General features: G+C 49.9%; 1 protein-coding gene across 5 annotated transcripts in view; it reads right to left on the bottom strand.

Annotated features, from left to right (window-relative positions):
- ANKS1A (ankyrin repeat and sterile alpha motif domain containing 1A) overlaps nt 1-15,350 on the bottom strand; it is a 72,817-nt gene that overhangs the window by 44,228 nt on the left and 13,239 nt on the right. For 3 of the 5 annotated variants that reach the window (XM_059867678.1, XM_059867677.1, XM_059867676.1), the window contains exons 2-10: nt 12,605-12,685; nt 11,736-11,892; nt 9,896-9,958; nt 5,628-5,924; nt 4,949-5,024; nt 4,564-4,665; nt 3,250-3,345; nt 2,970-3,166; nt 1,409-1,501 (exon numbers count right to left, since the gene is read on the bottom strand). In XM_059867678.1, the coding sequence (XP_059723661.1) occupies nt 1,409-1,501; nt 2,970-3,166; nt 3,250-3,345; nt 4,564-4,665; nt 4,949-5,024; nt 5,628-5,924; nt 9,896-9,958; nt 11,736-11,892; nt 12,605-12,685 (1,162 nt within the window). Of the gene's footprint in view, nt 1-1,408; nt 1,502-2,969; nt 3,167-3,249; nt 3,346-4,563; nt 4,666-4,948; nt 5,025-5,627; nt 5,925-9,895; nt 9,959-11,288; nt 11,354-11,735; nt 11,893-12,604; nt 12,686-15,350 lie in introns of those variants that run through there. The other 2 variants (XM_059867679.1, XM_059867680.1) reach the window with 2 other exon arrangements.

The raw sequence follows: 15,350 nt of genomic DNA on the forward strand, positions 1-15,350 counted from the left end.
CAGGGAGAGGTGATAAAAGATGGGCAAGAGTCAGAAAAGCAGAGCGGGCCAGGAGGAACAAGCAAAGTAAAAAGATCAGCCCCAAACTCCTCATCAGTATGTCCAAAAGGTCATTTCCAGGCAGCCACATGCTGCCTGTAAGTTTTGTCACTAAAGTTGGTCACAAATCAAGGTCTCCCCAGTGAGTCACTCTGCCATTTGCCAGCAAGATTCCCTTTAATGGACTGTGCTTCCAAAGCCATTAAAGGCAGGACAACACAGCAGGTGTTTGGTAATTAAACATGGCAAGAAAGCTCAGCAGGAATGGTCAGGGCACGTTTCCCTCCCCGTGTTTATTGTCATAAACAAGTTCTGCTTCCCAATTACTCCATGACCTGCTGCCCAGCTCTCCTCTGCCAGAGCCAGGCACAGGACTGGTTACCACCCCCTGCATTTGATCAGTCCACAATGTCACATCCCAGTTTCCCTTTCACACACAGCTCAGAGTTTACTCCCTCTCTGCAGTCAGTTCTACTACAGCAGGCCATGTTCACCCATGTCTCATGTGGGTTTGACACTCTCCAGAAAACAAAGCTCATTTATGCCTTGCAGAACTCCAGCAGATCACACTCAAAGAAAGCACCTGCAGAACCAGAGCCTGCTCTGACAGCAGAGGTGACACACGCTCCACCAGCTTCACACACAGCCCACTGCCTTTGGGAGAACACAGAAATCCACAGGATTTGGATTTGCTTTGAAGGTTTTCCTGGGTGTCAGCAGAAGGTGCCAAGGCACACTTGTGGTTTCCCACAGCCGTGTCTCCCGGAGACTCCTTACATCTGAGGTTCACATCAAGTGAATAAGATGAGCAACAGGAAGCCCCAGCAGCAACAATATGAAATGGGAGAGCTTGAGTTCCATCAGAAAGCAGCTCACACACACTGACCCCTGCAGAAGGCAGCTTTAACACATGCTGGGCCAGATTCTCAGCTGAATTCAATCCCCTGCTCCCTGCTCATGTCAGTGGGACCCACAAGCCCGTGCAGCTCCTCCACAGCTGGGAGCTCAGAGCAAGCAGGAACTCACAGCCCCTCTGTGTTTCAGTCCAACTGAAGATGCCTGTGGTGGGATCATTACTAGAGGGCAATGGTCCACATCACAACGTGGGTCAGAAAAATCTCTTCCTAAGGGAATTCTCAGCCAAGAATAGGAAAGTAAGGCTGAAGGTCAACTCTGAGGTGCCCTGGAAGAATCAGACAAAGGAAGTTCCCATGGTAAGGGACAGCAGCAATGCTGTGAGTGAGGGAATACTTCACATTCACAGCCCAACGAGCACAGGAGGTAGCAGCACCCTTGGCTCCTCCCAAACTAGTAAAACTGATGTTTAAACCACTCTCCCATGAAACACCCCAGAGCAAGCCCCACGTACCTCACAGGGAGCACTGTGGCTTGTCTTCTTCTCCACATTCTGCTCCTCCTCTTCATCAGGTGGGGGCTTGGCTGGCGGGGGAGGGCGTTCTCTCTGCAGGTGAGAGACACTGTCAGCTCATCCCTTCTGCCCCCCAGATCTATGTCCCCACTGCTGTGGATGCAGCAAGAACCTCTTCAAATTAATCTGGGTGGAGGAGAAGTTCAGCCCTAACAGCACAGAGCAGGGCAATGGCTGCTGCCTTCCCTCCTCTTCTTCCTCAGGACACCAATCTGGTCCCACTGGTCCCACTCAGACCCAAACCAGCATCTCCACAGCATTACACAGGGCAGTAAGCAATGAGCTGATCAGAGGAAAGGGCTTGTGGCTTAGTGAAACTGATACCAGAGGCACCTTTTACAGTGGAAAACTCTAGGGATCGAGAAACTAAGCTGCACTGCTCTCCTCTGACACCCTGGGATTGCAACTGGGCAGCTGGAGCTGCTGCCTGGTCCCGAGCACATCCCGGGGCCACCTCCTGCCCAGCCACAGCTCCATCTAATGGCAAAGGGAGCAGCAGAGCTGCACTGCTCAAACTCCAGCCAGCTACTGGAGCATGTCCCTCTTCCTGCTATCTTTTCACTGCAGTTCAGCTCTTGTCTTTCCTTATTTGTGATAGAACTGAGCTCATTTCACTCCAGACACCATCAGCACAGGACAATGACAAGATCTGATCAGTACCAGGACTGCCTGGTACTGCACACCAGAGATATCTGGCCAAAATGTCCACCATCCAAAGCTTATGTCTCATTTCTATTCTGCTTGCTCTCAGCACAAGCCAAAGGCTGCAACTCTTTGCACAGAGGGGAACCATGGTTACTGTGTCCCCAGCAGTTTAATTGTTCACTGCTGCTCTGCCTTTTGTCCAAAAACACCTCCACAGGGCAGGCTTTGGAAAACCAACCAGAACACAGAGCCTGAAGCTGACCCAGCACTGCAGGGCCCGTGTCCCATCTGCCCCACAGCAGCCTTCCTGCTGATTGCTACCAGGGCAGCAGATGCAGCTGACAGAAGGTGAGGAAGACTTCTCTGGGGACAGTTCCAGGAGCCCTGTGCTGCTTTGTAAAGCCTGGAGTACCCTCTACAGAGCTCTGCAAGTAATACACAACAAAACCCCCCTTCCACTGCCACTAGTTTCCAAGAGGTTATTATAGATAATTTCATTATAGCTTTAGCTGTGGTAAAGCAGTGAGCCACGAGAAGATGCTCCACACAAGTCTCCAGAACTTTTTTCAGGACAAGAAGTCAGCCCTTCTGCGAAATGTAATCTCCTACAGACCAAGATTCACTGTCACCAGTCCACTGCCAGAAAACAGAAGGATGCAACACAAGGCAAAACGAAGAAGTGGCTGCTTTTAGGCAGTCCCTGTGAGCAGGGTAGGGAAGGAGAGACACTTGCCTGCTCTCATCAATGTCAGGGAAGGATTTAAAGACTTCCTCAAGCTTGGGCAGCCTGCTGCAAAACCTGACCCTGCAGGTCAGCCCCCTGTGCAAACAGGGCAAGCAGGGGTGAGCTACATACAGGCCTGACTGCAGCTGCTTTGAGGCCACTGGGCTCAGCTTCCTTATTCCCAGATTCCCGGTCGGAGGACCTCCCGCTGGCCAGGCTGTCCAGGGAGTGGCAGGACGTGGCGTTGTACAGAGCCTCGTAGGGGCTCTCCTCCTCGGGGTTCACATCGAAATCGATGATCAGCTCTGTGACAGCTTTGTCCACATCACCTGCAGGGGGAAGAGAGAGATGGGATTGTCCCTGCATCTCCTGACTCGGTGCTGGCTGGGAGAGGAATGATGGTGATGCCCACCCTGAGACGTCTGGCCCGAGGGATCGGCGGCTGGAGCGAGCGGGGCTGGAGCAGATTTCTCCACAGCTTTGGCACTTTTCTTCCCAACGGTGTAATCTGCAAGGGGGTTGGGGGACAGGGTCAGCTCACATCAATCTGGCTTTCTGTCCCCTTCAGCACATGGCACTTCCTCCCTCGTGGGTGGAAGGCCAACTGTCAGCTTATTAAGTGTCCAAAAAAAAAAAAAAACATTATTAAAACTTGCAGCTCAGATCCCAAAATAGAAGCAGGCAGCCTCTTTAATCACAGGCACAAGGGGAGGGATGGTCCTTTGAACTTTCAGAGTCTTTAATCAGAAAGCTGCAAAGCTGCTGCACGGACACAGAGTCACAGAGCAAATTCGTGTTGTAGACACAAACTCCATCACTGAACAGAGTCATAACAAGAGAAACCAATTCCAGCTGCAGCCCCCAACTACAGGCAAAGCTAGAAACATTCAGCTGATGTAACATCCAACAGCAGCTCCCTCCTGGGGAAAACTAACAGCCTTTATCTGCAACACCTTCAGTTTTAAAGCCCATCTTTGTCTTCAGTTTCAGAATAAAGCTCAAACATTCCAGCCTCACAGGCACAGCTTAGTTAAAAGTCTGAGAAGTGCTTTGAACCTGCAAAGCTCCCAAATGCTCAGCATGAATAACACACCCCAGCTCCAAATGCTTCTGATCCTCCCCACAGCTGAGAGGAAATGCAGACAGTGTAATTACAAGGTATGAATTTAGCCAAGATGTCACACTTCATTCCCGAATTTGGACAGACACAATGGACCAAGCTCCTTTATAAAACACAAGTAATCAAGGCCTTTTCTGTAAATCTCATCTGCAAATTCCATGCCCAAGCCTCACAACGAGGCGAGGAGCAGGATGTGAGATCTGTGGACAGTGATTTGCCTACACAGACACGTAAAGGGGAGTTACACCAGAACCATTTCTAAAGCTGTTACTTTGCATTCTGCAAGCAGATTTAGGCTATCCTTAATTTTAATTAACTTCTAAAGTGAGCTAAACAAAGCTCAATTAAGCCCATTTAAACTGTAAAAGTCACGCCACACTCTCTCAGCAAAGGGCTAATCCTCATAAATCCCCACAAGTCCTCCTCCAAACATTTGGTCTGGAGAAGCTCACCCCAGCATTTCAGCACTGGTTCTTATAACACAGCCTGAAACTGCTTTGATTTCAGCACTCTCCAGGTCCAGAAAAGCACATCCTGTACCTGCCCCAGCAGAATCAGCACCCCAAGCTTTCCCCTCCTCCCCAGAGGCAGAGCTGCATTACCCACCTTCAATGAGAGCTGCTATGTGCTGGCTTTTCTGGGAAGGAAGCTCCCTCACAATGTCCAGAGCAGTCAGGCCTCTGTTATCCTTTATGTTCACATCAATACCTGTGGCCATAGGGGTACAGAGGGCAAAAGCAAGAATATTGTCTAACTACGTGCAGGTTTGTGTATCTCATCAAGTCACATTTGTGATCAGCACTGGGGGGAGCTAAAAGGCACTCTAGAGACAAATCTAAAGCCAAACTCCAAGAGCCAACCTCTCCTACATCCTGCTCCAAGGAGCTCTGACAGCTGGATGGAGAAACCTGCTGCACTAGAAAAGGATTTCCTCAAGCTCTGGGTGAAGGGATCACCACATTAGTGCTTCAAAGGGGGAACATTCTCTCACCTGCAGCCAGCAATATTTGTACCACATCTGTCTTGCCAAACAAAGCAGCTTCGTGCAAAGCACTGCCTTTCTCAGTCTGCAAATTAAATGGAAACATAGCATGAAGCCAGACAGCAGGGAATGGTGAGGGAGGCATGGCTTAGAGGGTTACAGAAGCAATAAATACACGGCCTTGTACACGAGGTGTGGGCAGCACTACCTATGGCTGAGGACAGACTGTCAACATTATTACAATGCTGAGGATGTGGGATGGAAAAATGGGGATGGTTCCACCAGAGAGACCAAGAAAGGGCCTTCTACAGCTTGGCAAGAGGTCGTGTCCTGACAAGGAAAAACAAGACCCACATACAAGCCATTGCTGTGAAAACAGCACATTCACAAGTGGCTTGATAGGAAGAGACACTTTTGCCTATCAAGAGCTCACAGCACTGCAGGGCAGAACAGCTTTGGCCACAGGGTGTTTGAGTCCCTCACTCCGTGTCTGGGGCTCTGCCCGGCCCCTGCGCAGGCGTGAGGCATGCACAGCACCCGAGCCCCTCCGGGCAGCCTCCCCCAGCAACCCCGAGCTGCACAGACAGCCCAGCAGAACACAAAGCTCTCCTCAGCTTCTGCAGGGAGGGTTGGTGGAGCTCTCCAGTGCCCAGCCACCAGCCTGGCCCCACTCAGACACACCAGATACCTGATAGTTGCTGTCCATGCCAGCATCTAGGAGCACGTGGACCACAGCTTTGTGACCGTTCCTGGCTGCCAGGTGCAGCGGAGTGTGTTTCTTAGTGTTGCAGCTCAGCAGGTTGGGGTGGGCGTTCAAGAGCATCTTGACCACTTCCAGCCTCCCGTAGAGCGCGGCCAGGTCCAGGGGGGTCTCGAATTTGTTGTTGCGCATGGTGGGGTCGGTGAGCTCCTCCAGCAGCACCTTCACCACCTCGGTGTGGCCGTGCTGGGCCGCGCAGTGCAGCGCCGTCTCGTTGTCGTTGTTCTGAGGGGCACAAGTGGCAGCGTGTCAGGGCCAGGGCAGCGCCTCGCTCCAACGTTTCAATCCAAAAACGAGACATAAAAAAGCAGTGGGGAAGCAGAGAGCCCAGTCTGAACCAGCCTGAGCAATGTTTCACCATCTCCCTTGGGTGTTTAGTGTCCCCTCACAAGCTCATTGCTCGGCCAGCCCAGCCACAGCCTCAGGGATGTCCAGAACAAGGCACTTCAGCTGTGGGAAAGAGGGACTAGAGACGGACCAGCCTGCTTTCCAAGCACCAGGGGCAGAATCCAGGGGCCATGCTAAAGTTTAAGGGATGTTCAGCTGTATCCAGGTTCCCATTAATGCTGCTGGCACCTGGGAAAGGCAGTCTGGTGTCTCAGCAGCATCCCACACTTCAGGGTGCCACAAAAATAAAAGGCAGGCAACCTGTTGTGTGAATTCTATTGCTGGAGCTTCATCATTGTCATTTGAGATTTAAACTTCAATTGTTTCAAATCCTACTTATCCTGGTTATAGCAGTCATTCCACCTCTGCAATTCTGGCTGTTTAGAGACAGGGTGCACCCAGCCCCATGCAGTTTGTGAACCAGAGAGCCGTGCAATTCCACCACTGCAGGAACAAGCCAGGGCTCAGGCCAGCTGAGGGAAGCAATGTCTCAGCGACAAGGGAGCACCCCCAGCTGGAAGCCAGACCCAAAGCAGAGCGTGCAGCAGCCAGGCTAAGAACCAGCAATGCAAAGGCCAAAGATGAGCAGTCCAACACTCCACGTGTGTACGTGCAAAATAGGAACGTGGCCAGATCTAACAGAGGCCCTTCTCAAATCAAGTTCCTCTCAAGTTTCTTTGTGTCATCCACAAAGGGATTCTGGTTTAAGCACTTTAGAAACAACCAGCTGACAATATAACCCCAAAAAATGTTTAATACAGTTACACACTTCAACTGAAAGAATCGTGGTTGAGTTTGTAATTTTAACAACATTTCCAATAAAATAAACAGAATGTTCTTGTCCTGCTGGAGGCAGCAGCACCACTGCAGATGGGAATTTGATCCCTGCCTGCTGTGAGAGCACACACACGCCTCAGGACACTGCTCAGTATTTTGCACCATGTCACAAATTTGTGAGGCTGCACGAGCACTCAGATCTGCTGAGGTGTTCAGTCACTCTCAGGAGTCCTGCCAATCCCCCAGTTGTTTGTATCTGGCTTTTGCATCACTTCTCAGCCACAGGCAAAGCAGGAAAGGGAGCAGGAGCTGGGAGAGGCTCTGGCAGCTGCAGTCTGCAGGGCAGTGAAGGGAAGGAGCAGAATCAGGCACGTGCAGGGGGAGGGGGCACACGGGGCAAAGCATCACTGCCAGCACAGAAGGTCCAGGTCAAACAGGCTCCATCCTGGGGGGAGGCACAGACACGTGGACAGAGGGTACTGCAGGATACAGAAGTCTGCACAAAAAATATACAAAGGGAGTGAGAGAGGACAGAGTAGAGAACATCAGAGCTCACACCTGCCCGTCAGCTCACACTGCTGCTCTCGGGCACTGACAGGGCTGGCAAATCCCATTAGTCCCGTTTGGCAGGGGTGGGAGTGCAGGGAGCAGGGAGCCCATGACAGCTGGGCCAGGCTCTCAGCCTGCCCTGTGGCATGAGGGATTCTCACTGCCAGGCTTTGTGGAAAGACTGGATGACCCCAGCCCCTCTGAGCAGTGGGTCCCTGCCCCAGAGCTGTGGGGGCACACGCTGCCTGTGCCATGCCAGCCCTGGTTCCTGGGGATTTCCCTGGCTAGGATGCCCCCTTCTTTGTCCCTACCACAGGGTATGTATGCCTCAGAGGGCTTTAAAGCATGCAGCAGCTCCAAGCACCTGCCTGAGGGCTCAGAAATGGGAACACAACATCGTTTAAAAATGTAATTGTTGGAGACTTCCCTCATCTTCCCTGCAATTCAGTCCAATTTTCACTAAGCAGATTGGGGCTCCAGTGCTCGAGGCAAAATCCCCAGACTTTCCTCCTGCAGTAGAGATCACCAGGCAATAAAGCTCCCCTGAATCATCACAGCAAGTCTCTCCCAATTCCAGACTGTGCAGTGGAAACTCCCACTATTGCCTGAGTCCTTATTGCCTCCATTTTGGGAGAGTTTTGAGCAGCCAAAAATACTCCAGTTCTTCCAGGCAAGAGAGTTTGCTCCCTTCCTGCATCACCTCTCCAGGCACAAACCAGAGCAGAGAGCAGGAGTGCTCAGACCTACATATGTATCAGAGATGGAAAAGGAAAATTCCATTCCAGCTGCCAGAAGGCACATGGCTTCAAATTTCAGAACTGCTTAGAAAAATAAAGCACTCAGGAGGGCTGAGGGGCTGCATTCCTGCAGGAATCCTTGCATCCCCCAGCTCTCAGCTGGAAGAGAGGAGCTGGGAGCAATGCCTGCCTGCAGAGCACAAAGAAGACATAAGCAGGGATGGCTCTGCTCTCTTATGGGCTCCAGCACAGGTTACAAGCCCTGCTAATGGGATACCACTCACCACACACAGCCTTGCTGATCCTCATCCCATGCTCAAGTGGAGAATCCACAGCCCCTTCAAGTGCTGTGTCCCTTCTGCACCCCCTGCTCCCAACACACAGCTCCAGCTGAGCACAGGGAGACTTGGTTTGAAAAAGGGAAAGTTTTCTGACCTGCAAAGATCTGAAGGGTTGAATAAACTGCCAATACTGAAAATTCCCTCTTTGCATTCCTTCTTCATTCAACATCCCAATACTGGAATGTGTAAGATTTTGCTCAGTTATTGACAATGCATTAGGAAACCCCTTTCAGGCAAGTGAACTGCTCAACTATGATGTTTTCACAGAATACATAAAGGCAGAAAATTTCTATCTGCATTTTCTTAAAAATCCCCAATTCAGATGAGCTTCACAGGAACGCATTTGTGCTCAGAGGGTGGGCACCAGTGACCCTGAAACAGGGCTCTGAAAACCACACCTAACTCCCAGCAAGCACAGGAGTTCTGGCTGTGTGTTTCTAAGGTCCTGCAGACCAAGCAGGGGGAAACTCTGACAGAGAGAAATCTGCCATGGATGGCTGGATCCAAAATAACTGGGTGGAAGCAGCTGTGGCATGGTGGCTCATGGCAGAGGTGTCTCAGGACAGAGCAACAGACTGTTTGCCACCCCTGGCTTGTAGAGTCACTAGAAATAAAACTGAAAAATGGTGTCTGAGAAACCACCACCAGGAATTTGATCTTCAACATCCCAATACTGGATAGGAAGCTTCTTCAACAGCTCAGTCTCAGCACATTGCACAAGATGATATTGTGTCTTTTGTAGCTCAAAACAACTGAAAAGAAGAGAGGAGCAAAACAGGCCAGAAAACAGGAACAGGAGACCAGGGCTGAAGGGTCAAACAACACCACAGACTGAACATCAAAAGAGAGACTGATGTAATAAGCAGGACATGGAGGACTTGGGAAGGGAAGCAGGAACATCACTGCCCTCCCTTCTCCCCACCACCACCATCACAGGAATTAACTGTCCATTCAAACAACACAGAGCATTATGCATTTGGTAGGAGAAAAGGCATCAAAATTCACTCCAAAGAGCCGACAGAGAAAATGCAACCATGGTTAAGCAGGGGAAAAAAATTCCTTCTCTTTGCATTTATCAGCAACATCAGCACATGAAACAAAACCTAGGACATTTAATTGAGGTAACATTACCTTTGGGAGGTCATCCAGCCCAATCAAGCAAACTGACCATCACTGCGACTCCTACAAGGCTAAGCAAGGAAGGAGCCCCCAGGAAAGTAAGGAAAAGCTTTCCTTTAATTATGTTTCTATAACTGCTTTGAAGAGAGAAACCCACAGTAAATCAATGGTCCCATTTTCCTTTTCCCCAAGCAGCTGCAAAGTGAACAGGTATTATTGCACCTGGAAGCACGCGAGTGCAGCCTGGAGTGATGATGCAGTGAAATGCTGACAGCAAAGTACACACCTTGGCATTGATATATGGGTCAAAGGGGCCGTACTTTTTGAGTTCTTTGATCTCAAGAGCATTCTACAAAAAGGAAGAGGAAAAAGAAAAAAAATGTGATAATGAAATGGGTGAGATACAGCAACAAAGCAATGGGTGACTCCAAGGGGTGGAATGCCAGGACACAGCATCTTGTTCCAGTCAGAGCCATGGCCAGCAGAAGCCATTCCAGCTGGGACCAGGCTCCAAGCACAGGCTCCTCAGCTGACTTCTCTCATTTAACAGGGTTCCTACTGAACAGACATTAATGAAACATTACCTGCAAGGATCAGGCTAAGCTCTGGATTTTTGCAAAGATCACCCCTCTAGCTGCCCTACTCAGAGCAGAACATTTACACTATGGGCTCTCACTCAATTCTTGTCAGATTGATTGTAAGGGTTACCTGCACTCAAGCCCATGTAATCAGACTGAGTGCCTGCAGCTGTGCCTGGAGACATGATTAACCACAGCCCCAAACTGGAAAACTGTCACCAGAGACATCAGAACACACATTCCTCGTTATTCCTGCTCAGTGGAGGAATGATAGAGAGTTGCACTACAACCAGATTTTTCATTCCATTATGTTTTAGCAGCAGTTATCCCTGGGGCAGCCTGGTGCATCGATTTACCTGTCCTGGGAAACTCCAGTGTGGCACTTGGGTCCCCAAAAGGAGGACTGGGACTCCTAAACCTGCCTCTGAAAGGAGTTTGCTCCCCAGCTTCTGAAAAACTACCATGGAGCAAATCAACAGAAGGGACTCCACAGCTTCTCACCCTGACTGTGAGCTGAACTCAGGCCAGGGGTGTCTGACCCACCTGGGAATTACCTCTGGAATCAATGTCCAGGTTTAGCCTGCTGGCACCAAGGCAGGCAAACCTATTTTGGTTAATTCCTTTCCTCCTGAAAGAACACCTGAGTGGTTTAGGAGCTGATTCACAGGGTCATCAGATGTTCCTGCCTTAGGGACAGGACAACCACAGCCCACTGCAGCTTTAACCACTGGTCTGGGCCTCTCACTCTGTGCTAGGGAGGGGCAGCTCAGTGACAGCACTCAGCTGGCCTCATTCATGAAACCAGTTCCTGTAAACAAAACTCTGCAACAACAGGAATATTTGGGCCTTTCAGAAGTTCCCTGGGATTTAAGATACCTCTGATGTCCATGGGCAGTTCCACAGGAGCCAGCCTTCTGCAGCGGACACAGCTGTCTCATACCCCTCACTCCCTCTGCACCCCAGACCAAAACAGCCAGCTTGACAAAAGGAACAAATCCAAGAGGCTTTTTTTTTTCTTGCCTGATTGCAAAAATAATTCTTTAATATTAAGCTAGGGATTTATCTGGGGGCAAGTAGTGTTAAAATTATCTTAGAACTTACAAATTAGTGAACTGGAGCAAGTGCCAGAGACAAGCCAGGAGAGCAGCTAAGAGAGCACGGCCAAAGAGACTGAACAAAGCTGCTTGGATTAGTTCCCAAAGGAGGGAGCCAATGGATCCTCTGCAGAACTAGAAACCTGCTCAGCTATCCAGCAGCTGAAAGGAAAACTGTGGGTTAGTTTTAGAAGCCCAGAAGCAGGAGACCACTTCCTAAGTGTTGAGCAGTTCTCACATTTATGTGTCTGTCTATGAAACTTAAATACCTTTTCATCCTACCACTAACTCAGAACTGAATGTATTGCTTCAGGCAGTGCCCCTCCTATCCCACCAACAGGTAGGACCTTACAACCATTGCTACTGGTTTGGGAAGGGTCAGGAGTCAGCTGCAGGAGTCTCTCTCCATGCCAGGGAAGTGATTCAATGAAACATTAGAGAAAATCAGGCAGACCTGCTCATTCACTTTGGTGTGTGAAGGGCCCTGGTGGATGAGGAGCTTCACAATGTCAGCATCTCCCTTCCAGGCTGCCAAGTGCAGGGGGTAACAGCCCTTACAATCTGCCACGTTGGTGAGTGCGTCGTTCCTCAGCAGAACCTCCACGACATCCCTGCAAGAGACAGCAACTTCTGTGAGACATTCAGTCCTTGTTTCACAGCCCCCCTTCTGCAGCAAGTACTGAACAAGAAGTCAATCTGAGCAGGAGTGTTTCAGAGAGCCTCTTGAAATGCGATTTTTAAGTGTTCCTATTAAATGCTGCCAAAGGAAATGAAAAAAAAGGAAATAAATAATGCTGAGATGAGCTCAGGGAGGATCCACATTAACTCCATACTAATGGAGCTGAACAGGGGCTGAAGTCAGCCACAAGCCTCTGCTGCACAGTGAACTGCATCAGCACAACGAGGGTGAACAGAGATTTTAACTCTATTTGATTTCTCAGTATCTTAGGCAGCAATGAGAAACATGAGATCTAACACACTAAAATTACCTAAAAATGTGATATGCACATGAGGCAACTGTAAAATGGTGCAGGCCCAGACCACCCTGGGCACCAGGGAGACTGCAGGGACTGTCACCAGGGCAGCTCCTTTCACACTGTGTTACAGCTCATCCAAATTGCTTAGAAACAAAAAAGGGTTGAAAACCTCAGCGTTTGGAAATGTAACATCACCCATCAGCCAAAGCACTGACATTCTCCACTTCCCCTGAAGATGGAGTAGTGCTGCACCAGTGCCTCAGCTGGTGAATGAAGCACACAACGGTGGCCAGGGAAGCACAAAGCATCCACCCCCTGCCACCCCAGGCTTGGGAACAGGACTCACTTATGGCCATTCAAAGCAGCGTGGTGCAGTGGGGTGTAGCCAGTGCTGTCAACACAGTTCACGTTTGGCCCCCTCCAGATGCTGCAAGACAAAAACAGACAGGGAACACTTAGGCAAACACCAAACAGGGACAGGGCAAGGGCAGGGCTGGCACAGCTCTCACACCAGCTGTGGTCAGGGGCAGCACACGGAGCACAGAGCAGAGGGGTCAGCACAAGGAATCACTGCTCTGCTTCACCTCAATCCTGCTCTCCAATCAGAGCTCCCACTGCTCACATCCTTCAGCCATACACAGCCTTGCCAAAAAGCATCTTCAGAGGAACGTGGGTCTATTAGACTGAACCACAAGAGACAGCAAACCATCGACCCACTGCTAATTCACACCCCACAGAAGAATTCTGGTGGCTCTGGGAAATTGTCCTTCTCCACAGCAAGAGTCACAAGGGGTGGGTGTAAGTCAAAGACTGTGGGATGCAGAGTCTGCTCTTGGTCACCACTGTGATTCCACACTGACTTCTCACTGTCCCAAAATCACTTCCATCTGTCAGCTGTTGGCAGTCTGCACCAAAGAGTAGGTGGTCTCTTCTGAGAGCATTAACTTCCCTCCCTTGCTCAAAAGTCAAGTAGCACAGATTTAAGTATTAACCCTGGCAAGGATTACTCTTCCCCAGCCCCTGCAGGGTGTCCTGCTCACATCAGCACAGAATGGCACAAGTAAGAGGCCAGTGCTGCTCCTGAGCTTGCTGTGGAAGTAGTGTGGTGACACTGTCCCACACCAGGGTCACCACCCTCTCCCAGAAATGGGCATGAAACTCAAACCAGTACATTCTTACAAGCCAACAGGAACTGTTCAGCTCTCCAGTGCAGCCCATCATTTGTGTATGCTGGCCTGCTTCATACACCATCCTTTTAGGAATTAGGGGCTTATTACAAACCCTGAAAATCCTACTTATGCTAACGTGATGCATTTTCCTGCTTTGTTTTCTTTGGGGGTAAAATCTAACAGCACCCTCTGATCCCCCAGCTGAAATGGTTTAAAATCAGCCAGCTGTGGCTCTGTTTGAAGCTGGCCTTCCCTGAGGAATCCATTTCCTCCCCAGTATGAAATCACAACAACTCACAGGGCCCAGAGGCTTTCTAAAACAGCAGCCATCACTGGGAGGCTGCTAGCCAGGAGCACCTCAGTGCCACCCAGCAGGAAAGGCACCAAACCAAAGGGAATCTCCTGCAGACTGAGTGAACTCCAGAAGGGAAGGAAGCAGCAGGCTCCCTCTGGAGCATATTCCAGTGGGAAATGGAAAGTCTGTCCCTGTCCCTTCCAAGTGACTCCTGATCTGCAGAGCATTATAAAAGGCTTTGCAGTCTAGAGAAGAACCCGAGCTCTGCTAGAGGAGAGGCAGCTAAGGGGAAACTTTATCCAAGAGGACAGGCAAGTGAGCCACAAAATCCAATTTGCAAAGGATGAGAGGCTTATCCTGAGGTATCCTGCACGCCACACACCATCCTGTGCTCCAGGAGGATACACACATGCAGATCAATACACACATGCAGGGCACCTCCAGCACTGACAACACTGTTCACAGGATGATGCCTTAAACCACATGCAGAAGGTCAGTGAGACACCAAAAACTCCCACTCAGGGTGTGTGGGAGTGCCCTGCCTGATCCAGCCTGGAGCATGAAGGGGACTGAGCAGCACTCAGCTCTGGTTTGTTCCTGGCAGCGGGCTCCTGCAGTGTGGTTGCCCAAATAATTTATTGCTGGATTTAACATGGCAATTAATGGTTAGAACTAGTGCCAGAAAGCCTTGTGTGCAGTCTAGAGCAGCTCTAACATTGCACCTGTGCTGCCTTTGCTTGGGCTGTAACCTGGGCAGTGCCAGCGTCCCGTGGTTTTACACATTAAACTGAGCTGTGTTTGGAAGCTGAGCTCAAACTGCTTGAGGGTGAACACATGAAAAACCAGCAGCAATTAACACAATGTTTCTTTCAGCTGAAGTTATGAAATGAGGAAAACCAGGGTCAGTGGTGCAGTGGGCAGGGCTGGGGACCAGAGCCTGGGGCATCTGTCCCATTGGAGCGTGGTGTCCCCATGATAAAACACTTCCTTAGAAATCTCCAGGTCAATGCTTTAAAGTAAAATGCAAAGTTTGTCCAAGGAGCTCAGAGGGGGAGAAAAGCTGGAGCCCAGGAAGTGAGCACTGGGTGCTGCAGAAACCAACTGCCAGGAGCTAAAGATATTTAAAAAAACACATCTGCTGTGTCCTCTCCTCCCCTTTGCCTTTTTATTCCTGCAAATAAAGAAAGCTTTTATCAAAGAAAGGTCAAATCACCCATAAGATCAGACTGGAAGGATCCAAGAGGATAACTATTTATATTTAAATGTGGGGACTGCAGCAAAGTACATCACTCCCCTCCCTCCTCTTCAGCTCTGCCAGCAAGGCCATACAATTCTCCTGAGGTATGGAAAGAGGGTGCTGAGAAAAGCAGAACACAAAGCCCAGAACTCTCTGTGACTTTGGGCTCTTTCTGATTTCTAAACAGAAAAACTGATTTCTTCACAGGACAGGCAGGAGAATGCTGTAAATACATTCCCAGTAAAGGTCTGGAGCCAATTTGATCACTGCTGCTTTTTGATTGCTTTTCTCCCTCACTCCCCCCAAAACCCCTTCACATCAAAGAGGGGGGTTATTTTTACCCTGTGGTCTCTGTTCTCAAAGGACTACCTGGGTCTCACCTGCCCTTTGC

Source organism: Haemorhous mexicanus, chromosome 25, assembly GCF_027477595.1.
Source record: "Haemorhous mexicanus isolate bHaeMex1 chromosome 25, bHaeMex1.pri, whole genome shotgun sequence".
Lineage (NCBI taxonomy): Eukaryota > Metazoa > Chordata > Aves > Passeriformes > Fringillidae > Haemorhous > Haemorhous mexicanus.